Source organism: Eulemur rufifrons, chromosome 15 (genome assembly GCF_041146395.1).
Source record: "Eulemur rufifrons isolate Redbay chromosome 15, OSU_ERuf_1, whole genome shotgun sequence".
Taxonomy (NCBI): domain Eukaryota; kingdom Metazoa; phylum Chordata; class Mammalia; order Primates; family Lemuridae; genus Eulemur; species Eulemur rufifrons.
This window is the reverse complement of record NC_090997.1, coordinates 24070888-24080424: the sequence shown is the minus strand read 5'-3', so window position 1 is coordinate 24080424 and position 9537 is coordinate 24070888. Positions and strand designations below refer to the sequence as shown.

The 9537-nt window shown below is 36.4% G+C and overlaps 1 protein-coding gene across 3 annotated transcripts; it reads right to left on the bottom strand.

Moving 5' to 3' along the window:
• Positions 1-1003: 1003 nt before the first annotated feature.
• KIAA1586 (KIAA1586 ortholog) lies at positions 1004-9163 on the bottom strand. 3 transcript variants are annotated; one of them, XM_069488204.1, is made up of 4 exons: positions 8946-9163; positions 8314-8397; positions 4741-4821; positions 1004-3536 (listed from the first exon to the last, which is right to left on the bottom strand). In XM_069488204.1, exons 1-4 carry the CDS (start codon positions 8964-8966, stop codon positions 1362-1364), a joined length of 2361 nt encoding a protein of 786 aa, XP_069344305.1. In that variant the 5' UTR covers positions 8967-9163; the 3' UTR covers positions 1004-1361. The 3 variants fall into 3 exon arrangements, with proteins under 3 accessions (XP_069344305.1, XP_069344307.1, XP_069344306.1); XM_069488206.1 differs by having other exon boundaries at positions 8314-8375; XM_069488205.1 differs by lacking the exon at positions 4741-4821.
• Positions 9164-9537: the final 374 nt, after the last annotated feature.

The following is a 9537-nucleotide window of genomic DNA, read 5'->3' as shown; positions in this document are numbered from 1 at the left end:
CTTTGAAAGGTAATTTATCCAATTCATTTTGCATTTGCTGAAACTGTCTCAATATTTCTCATTTTAATTTTTTCTTAAATAACACCTTGTTCTGCTCTGCCACAATAAACTTCAATTGCCATTGTGAAATCTGCAACATACCTTCTTCCAGTCTTTTTGTTTACTGTTCCAGTTGTTGCACTAGCTTCTGCATTTCCACTTGATTCTTTTTCAGTATGCCTTCATTTTAAATTTTAAAATGTGTTCATTTTCATGTGTAAACTAGAAAAATAATTTAATCATAATTAAAGCAAGTATTTCAATTTAATTACCAGTTACGATTTACAAACATATCACTGTAATTCCTGTTGTTGCATAAAATATTCAGATAAACAAGCTTTGTTACATCAATTCATAAAAAAATAATTTACATTGAATCCATTTGTTGACATGGACTTAATCAGTGATTTGTTTATGTGTAATATTAGAAATGACACGTTTTTTTTTTTTTCAGACACAGTCTCACTCTGTTGCCTGGGCTAGACTGCCATGGTGTCAGCGTAGCTCACAGAAACCTCAAACACTTGGGCTCAAGCAATCCTCCTGCCTCAGCCTCCCTAGTAGCTGGGACTATAGGTGCACACAATACACAGCTAATTTTTCTATTTTTAGTTGAGATGGGGTCTCGCTCTTGCTTAGGTTGGTCTTAATTCCTAAGCTCAAAGGATCCTCCTGCCTCAGCCTCCCAGAGTGTTAGGATTACAGACGTGAGCCACCAGTCCTGCCGACACACAAGTTTTGATAGGCACACTACACCAACTGTATCTCATGCAAGGTAACAAACTAAAACATGTTCCTAAGAAACAGTAAAGTTAAACAGAATATTTTACAGTTTCAGTTTTTATATTTAAATAAATTAAAATTTTACTTTCTTAGTCTTACTGAGCTAATTAGCCAATGTAGCTCGTGGCTACTGTACTAGACAGCACAAATATGGAAATGAGAAAGACAAGAGCCAAAAGGCTTACAGTTTTCATTCTGTTTCTTTTATTTGAAATAACCTCCAGAACTTAGGAACTTAGATCTGAGTCATGTTATTTTTTTTGCATCCTTAAAGTAAAATAGTACAAAAGTGGAAATGGTTGGATGTTCTGTACCGAACTACTTAGAATATATATTATGACCCATTCTAGCAGACATGGGCCAATCTCTAAAAAATTATAGTTCCCGAAACCAATCATCAACTCTCTCTATAGAGAATGCCTTTTAAACAGCAATAAGCTGATAAAAGTTTAAGTGGCTTCCCCCCTACAAAAAAAACTCTATGTATATAAAGGATATGTGGTACACAATTTACAGATAATAAAAACATATGATACTCTTTATTGTAAGTTCCATATAGTCAATTGATTCTCACAGGCTTTTGTTGATTTCTGCCGAACTCTTGTGTCTGTAGCCAACCTATGGTTGCAATTTGACCAAGATTTTACAAATGGAGTTGCATCCCAATCTGCTAACTCTTTCCCCAATAAATTTATTGTCATTAAATCTGATATATGACCTATTGTTAAACTATTTCTCACCCTTGTACAAATTATGTTCATTAAATTGAAACCTCTTTCAGCTTCAGCACTATTGATTGCAATAGTGCTAACTATCTTTTTAGCTTTTTGGATAGTTGTAGGAATTGAAACATTGTTTGATTTTATATTATTATTTACAAATTCCCGAAAATCATTCAAATTGATTTCATATTTTAAAATTTCACACAAATGAAATAATTTTTTTTCACCAGCTACCCATGGTGAAGTTATTTCTTCATAAGGCCATGTAGAAGGTTCTAGCAAATCAAAATAATTAAGAATACTTTCATCATCATGGTTTCTATCAGATAAAAGGCGTAAGTTCATGTGCTGAATAATATTTTCCAGTAACATATTCCTAGGAAGAGCATTAAATTTATTATTTTTATTAAATGGAATATCTTTAAACTTATCAGACTTAATCAATTCTTCAATTTGAGATTCATACTTTCCAGTACCAATTTTTAAATTTTCCAAAGCTTTAATGGTACGTTTGATCAATTTTTGTGCTTTCTGAATGTTAGTTGATCTTGACTGTAATGCAGTCGAAAGTAGTGAAAATTCTTCAAGAATGTCAATCATTAAAGCAAGGTCTTGTAAGAAATTAATGTTAGCTAACCTCTTTGCCAAACCAGAATAAGAATGAGAAAAATGCATATATAATACAGGATATGCACGCCATACAGCAGTAGCAGCCTGTAAACTACATGCCGCCCAACTTGGTCCCATTACCCGCCCAATTTTAATAATTTCAATTTCAAGTTCTTTAGCTACATTTCCTAAAAGCTTGCTTTGATTTATATTAGGTTGATGATAAATAGAATAAATTTTATCAAGAAATATTTTAAAATGATTAATTTGTTTTATTTCAGATATTGAATCATCAAGTGACAATTGCAATCGATGGTTTAAACAGTTCCAAATAATGATTTGAGGAAAATATTCTAACAACTTTGTAGCTACTCCAGACTTTCTTCCCAGTATTGTATTAGCACCATCAGAACAAAATGCAATTAGATTTGCTTTCAAATATTCATTTGTAAAGCCGCAATCATTTAAAGTAGTCAGTAACGTATTGAAAATACACTCTGCCTTGGTTGACACCAATTCTTTTAAAGCAACAAATAACATAACAGGCGCAGGAGCTAACTGAACTGTGCACTGGAGATAAATCACTAGGGCACTTTTTTTTGGAGAAACTGTAGATGCCTCATCAATTATGATACAGATTTTGGCATTCTCTTCTATAATATTCTTAAATATCTTCATCTTCATTTCTTTTGCAATATGTTCTGCTATTCTTGTTGCACTGTAGCGTGTATTTAAACAATTGACCTCTCCATTTTTTTCGTGTAATTCTATTGCCCCCTCAATATCGGATAAAGGTCTATTATGTTTTACTAAACTGTAAACAGTATTAAAAACTTTTATGGTAGCATCAATATTTTTATTATTCTGTTTCTGCACCAAATTAGAAATTGAATCATTAACTGATTCCTTTAACAAATCCTGAATTTTACCATGGGCTTTAGAAACATCATGTTCCCTAATTTTTTTCCGCAGAGAAGCTTGCCTCGTAGTTTTATTGCTACCATTAGGGGTTACTAAATATGCAATCCATTCCTTGGACACATGGACATGCTTTTCTGCTTTCGATCCCAAATGTCGAACTGTTGAACAATCCTTACATCCTAATTTACCTTCTTTTATTTCAAGCCATTTATACTGTTCTGTAAACATAAATGCTTGTTTTTCATTCCAACAATCTGGAAGCACAAGATTGTCTATTTCTTCCTTTAATAAACACAATGGCTTTTCTTCAATGATTGGTTGTTCAAAATTTGGTTCCTTTGATTTAGACAATCCACAGTGATTTTTGTTCCTATTGTTACTTTCTGTTTCCGTCTTCACCTTCTTCACATTTGACAAATGTAAAAAATCACCCTGTCGTTTTGACATTTTAGGGAACGGAATCTGAAAAATAATTTTACAGATTTAAGTAAAACTTATGACAACACTTTAAGGGTTAACGTAAAAGTTCTCTTAGTGATTTCTTTATATAATTTTAGAAATAAATTTTAAACTAGTTACCTTAATTTTCAATTTATACTTATAACTTCAATGTGACTTGCTATTTCTTGAAAACCCTACTGTAAGTTTTAAAAATTCTATAGCCAATAACAATGTCACAAAATCTGACTATAAATATTATCCAATTCAACAAAAAGGTTGGTCATATGATCTGCAAATGAGTATACAGTTGTCTCTTGGTATCTAAGCTCCACCTTCAACAAAATTTTTGGATATTCAAGTCCCTTATATAAAATAGCATAATAATTGCACATAACCTATATATATCCTCCTGTATACTTAAAATCATTTCTAGATTACTTGTAATATCTAATACAATGTTAAATGCCATAAAAATAGTTGTTATAAAGTATTTTTTCATTTGCACTTTTTACTGTTGTATTATTTTTTATTGTTTTTTTCCCTGAATATTTTCGATCTGTGATTGATTGAATTCATGGATGCAGAACTCACAGATATGAAGGGCCAACTGCAGTTCCAAATTAAAGGATGGGTGATATTTTCATTTACATTAATGAATTAGATGAAATTGAAACAATGAAGACATATATTAGAGTTCCACTTCTTCATCAGTGACGTTAACATCTTTGCTGAATTGATGAAGAAGAGTTTTCCAATACTGCAAGGCAATTTCTTCCATGTTTTGTATTGTATACAGTCTAACACTCAGGGACACATCACACCTTTAGTTTAATCTGCATTACCATTTTATCCCTCATTTTCTTAAGTTCAGACAACCAACAAATAATAAATCAAGCCCCGATTTGTATTACCCGGGGTACATACAAACACCACGCTGCAGCAGCACACTATTATATAGTATTTTTAACATACAGATACAACAGATGAAAATAACCTCAAGTGCATAGATATTAGGAAATGAGTTTCAGTATTTTCTTAAATGTAACGATAATTTATGTACTTATACATTTATATACTTCAATTTTTAATGACTGTTATGCTTACAATCAGCCCACAAAATTCCTGAAAATGTAACAATCTGTTCTTGCAACCCAACTCAAGGCATCTCCAGCACACTACTGCACTTAATAATAGAATTGAAAAAACACAAACATGATGTGCTTACATCAGTATAATAAGTGCTAGGCTCTTCATCGTCACCACCAACCAAATCAATGTATTCAAGAATAGGTCTCGATGGTCCTTCCTAAAAAAGAAGTGAGCAAATTTACAAGTTATGAGCAATTGTTCAAATTAAACTTGCATTTACAATCAGTGGGGTTTTTTTGGTTGGAATTGATAAGGATTCCTCAGAGGAAATCTTGCAAGTGGCACAGAACAATTAGAAATAAAAGAGGCAGAGGAAAAGATTCAGAGTATCTCAATGTATCATAATTACAAAACACAAGAAAAGCCTAAATCTACATAGAGGAATAAAGCCATGGTGCATTCCTTTGGGAATAGGAAATAATACAGAGATAGTATTAAAAAGATACAGATTTCATGGTATAGTATTTTTAACTGGGATGGTATTTAATAATCTTAGGTATCTAAACGTGAAGCAATGGATTTCTTCGATAAATCTGCTTTATCATCCATATCTCTATATAGTCAAATATCAAACTCTGAATCTTCTCGATCCTTTCTTTACACACATACTACCTTTATCATAGACCTGGCCATAAATATCAAAGTCAAAAGCCTAGATTTTATTCTACAGGCAAAGGAATCAATAAATAAAATTGAGATTGGAATGACATTATCAGAGCTGTGTTTCAAGATTAATCACCTAAGAGAGTATAAAGTGTGGGAAGAATACAAACAAGATAATCAACCCAGACAAATGGTAACATAGTCCTAAAATAGAGTGATGACAAGGACAACAAAAAGGAAGTATACTTCTGTGTGTACACTACACTTCAATAAAATTTATCTCAAAGATAAGAGCTCTTTCTGTACCCCCAAATCTTTGTCATTCCTTACTTTCAGCATATTGTGTTTATTTGGGGGGGCAATATACATGGCAGAACACAAAGAAGATGCTGTGCCACACTACAGGAAGGAGGCTGGAAAATTGAGTCTTGTATGAAAACACTAAGGAATCCAAAGCAGAATATATCAAGAGATATCATACTAAGGTCCTGTTTTGTATCTGGAGAAGCCTCAAGCAGAGAGCTATACCTGTGAGCATCTCATCTTTACTGGATGGTACTATAAAAAAGAAAGCGAAATAAGCATATCCTGGTAGAGCCCAGTATAGGATGGGGTTACAGTAGAAAGCAGCAGATTCTGTCTCTAAATGTATTTTAAGGTAGAATTAAATCATCATTGTCTGTTAGATGGCACCATTTAAATGCAGTAAGAATGTTTTTACTAGGTTCTTTCTGGCACTGCAATTACCTTGAGAGCATGTAATTCACTTCTCCACATAGAGCTGTCAAATGTTTGAGCCTTTATTTGCAACAAGGTTAAATATAAGAAGTTCTATCAAGCTAGATATACAAAACTTTTGTGTGAAAAGACATAAAAAAAAAATTCTATACATTTAAAAGAAAATTTAGGCTGGGTGCTGCAGTTCACACCTGTAATCCTAGCACTTTGGAAGGCGGAGGCAGGAAGATTACTTGAGCCCAGGGGTCTGGGCAACAATGAAGGGCAACATGGCAAGACCCCATCTCTACAAAAAATTAAAAAAAAAACTAGCTAGGTGCAGTGGCGCACACGTGTAGTCCCAGCTACTCCGGAGGCTGAGGCAAGAAGATCACTTGAGCCTAGGAGTTTAAGGTTACAGTAAGCTATGATGACACCACTATACTGTAGTCCTGGCAAGACAGAGAGAAACTATCTTAAAAATTAAATTGAATTAAAAAATAAAATTTAAATTAAGAGTTTTAAACCTCAGCTAAACAGAAGCTTATATATTAACTTAGAACTGCCAATGTAATTATTTATTCCACAGGGTATTACACAAACTTATACTTATTTATTTTTCTAACCTTAATTTTGTAGATTCCTTCTGTGTTCTCAAAGACACACAGATCATAATGAGAATGTGTGTCACTCCTACTTACAATTGCACAAAACACCATCAGGACCATACTGTCCCAATAATTCCAGTCTTTATACTACAGTCAGAAGGAAACAAAATTATTTTTCCTAAAGTCCCATGAAATCCTCTTTCCAAATGTTTTCAATACAAAAAGAGAAATTATTGCTTGTCAATTTCGACAGTTATATCACTTACTCATCTCAACAGCGAAGGTAGAGTGAGCACATAACCTCTCTTGGTACCTTCAATATTTATAAAGGTTCCGGTGTCAAGAACAGAGAACTACACACACTATTAATGGCAAAAACCAAGAAAATGATCTTGTAAAGAATTTTTACACAAATCTAAAAGAACAACAAACAATGACGGTAACATCACAATGTTTAAGGAGAAAATTTTGTTTAATTTAAAAAACAAGTGAATTACACAGTCACCCCTAAACTTACAGAAACTAAAAAACACAAACATCAGACAGGCACTCTATTAAAGAAAAATTACACAGCTTTAATACCAAACCTCGACTAATCACAGAAATCAGTTGAGTGATTTGGAGTAGAAGTACTTCTAGCTAGTTGAGACACAACTTGAAACAGAGCCTTTCTAAAACTTTACCAGTTATAGATAAAAATCATCCCAAAATGTAACACTCCCTTCTGTTTTTAAAACCAATGCTTTACAAAGTGTGTTCAGAGATCCACATATACTCAGATGTGTTCCGAAATGAGGACTACTAGGACCCATCTTTAAATTATTATTATTTTTTCCAGTGGAGGGATCATAGTTCAATGTAACACCCAACTCTTGGACTCAAGCAATACTGCCATCTAAGCCTCCTAAGTAAGTAGGACAATAGGAGTGAACCACCACATCTGGCTAATTTAAAAACAATTTTTTGTTTAAAGACGGGGTCTTGGTATTTTGCCCAGGCTGGTCTCAAACTCTTGGCCTCAAGTGATCCTCCCGACTCTACCTCCCAAAGAGCTAGGATTAACAGGTGTGAGCCACCACACACCGCCCCCACCTTGAAATTCTGGAGTGGAGCCCAGGAATCCATACCTATTTATACCTAAAAGCTGACTATTAATAACTCAAGGAATAAAATCAGAAAAATATAGCATGTTCCTGGTGGTGCAGGATTCTTCATTAAGAGCATCAGCTGCTGTACTATGCCTAATCATAATCATCTCAGAGCTTAATAAAGTCTTCACCCTATTTGCCTTCATCTTGTGAAGCAACATAATGCTAAGATTTTGAGCTCTTGCAACCCTTCTTGTTTCCTACCTCCTTCCTTATCAAAAGCAGCCCTTTCCTCCGTGTCACCTGTTAGAAGACACACTTGCTCCAGTTCAAAACAGAGTCTGAGACCAGAATTTTGTCTTAGGTATAAAATGGCTCTAAATGAAGGCCTGAGACGCCTGATTGCGTGCACCACACGTACGTGTGGCCAACCTCTTTGTGATGGCTATGCTGATGGCTCAGATAGGTTTTGGGGTGAATTCCCCAATGCTATGCCATGCTCCACAGTGTCTGGTAAATATCAGACATTCACAAATATTTGCTGAATGGTGAATGACCAGGTGAGGTATAATTACATAATGGCTTACCACAGTCTTTCACTCTGGGAAAAACCGATTATCAGTTGCTACTTACACTAACAAACTGAATGTCATCTTCATTTTCATCCGTTGTTGATTCAGATGCCTCAGGCCCAGCTGGAGGGGCAGATTCTATTATCTATAAAAATAAGCCAAAACATGCTTATCTATTAAGCCACGTACTTGTAGGAAGAGATTTTCTTTTCCAAAAGGAACGAGTCAAACAAAGGCTCTCGAGGAAAACTAACCGAGCGCAATTTCACGCAAACCCCACTAAGAACAGAACTCGATGGAGCCCGGTTTTGCCACGGCGTACGTGGAGCTGCACAGAGACTGAACGTTCGAAGCGAGTCACCACCCTCTCAGAATTCCCCTGCCTACTCCAGAAGGAGGGGTGCAGGCTCATTACTGAAGGGCAATCCTGTCTTAAAATGTCGCTCCCACTGGCAGAGCAGCCTCAGCAAGGAACGCCCGGGCCCGTGCAGGGGCTCGGGGACGGCCGGGCGGCCATTGTTGCTGCTGGTTCCTCGCTCAGACATGCACCGGGCTCGAAGGCTGGGCTCGGCCCAGGACGCCCAAGAGGTATTGCCCGAGCCCGCGGCCGCGCACTAGGCCTCAGACCGCAGAAAACACAAAACCCTTCGTGGCTCGACCCTGAGAACGCCAGGCCCCACGCTGACTACTCACCTCCGGCCCCGGGTCTCCCATTTCTCCGACGGCCTGACAGCACCTCCGCTCCTGCCGTCTCCACCGCCGTCGCTGCTGTACCTGTCGCCGTCGTCGCCACTACTCCTCCTCAATCCTCGCTCCCCCTGCGAGCCCGCTGATGAACCGACGAGTCAGGCAGGACTAGGTGCAAAACCGCTTCAAAAGGAAAAGCTGTACTCAATCGCCCAGTAGCACTCGAGCCGCTTTCTCTCACTCCCTGCCTCCAGTCCCTGCGCCGCTCAGCATGCTGGGAATTGTAGTTCCGGTCGGCCTCGAGACCGCCCCCCATAGGTCGAGGGGAAGCGGGCTCTGAGATACGGCGCATGCGTCCTTCTTGCCCATTGCTCTACTGAAATAAAATAGTTGACCTTTCTCTCTCTTTTTACACCCAGATAATTGGTCTATAGAGCAATGGTGTTAAAATGCTTTTTTGTGTGGTTTTCTTAGATATTGCCTTGCCAAAATTATGGCCCACCTTTTTCTATTCAATATTTATACGCAAACGATTGTAAACAGATGCAATTTATGAAAACATTTTAATTGAGAACATCTTTTAAAGTTTTTGTTTTTT

Excerpts from the sequence above, each read along its gene's own strand:
- KIAA1586 (XM_069488204.1), bottom strand. The coding sequence starts at position 8,966 with ATGGGAGACCCGGGGCCGGAG. Across the intron at positions 8,398-8,945 it reads TGGGAGACCCGGGGCCGGAG|ATAATAGAATCTGCCCCTCC; the intron begins GTGAGTAGTCAG and ends TTATTTTTATAG. Across the intron at positions 4,822-8,313 it reads ATGACATTCAGTTTGTTAGT|GAAGGACCATCGAGACCTAT; the intron begins GTAAGTAGCAAC and ends CTTCTTTTTTAG.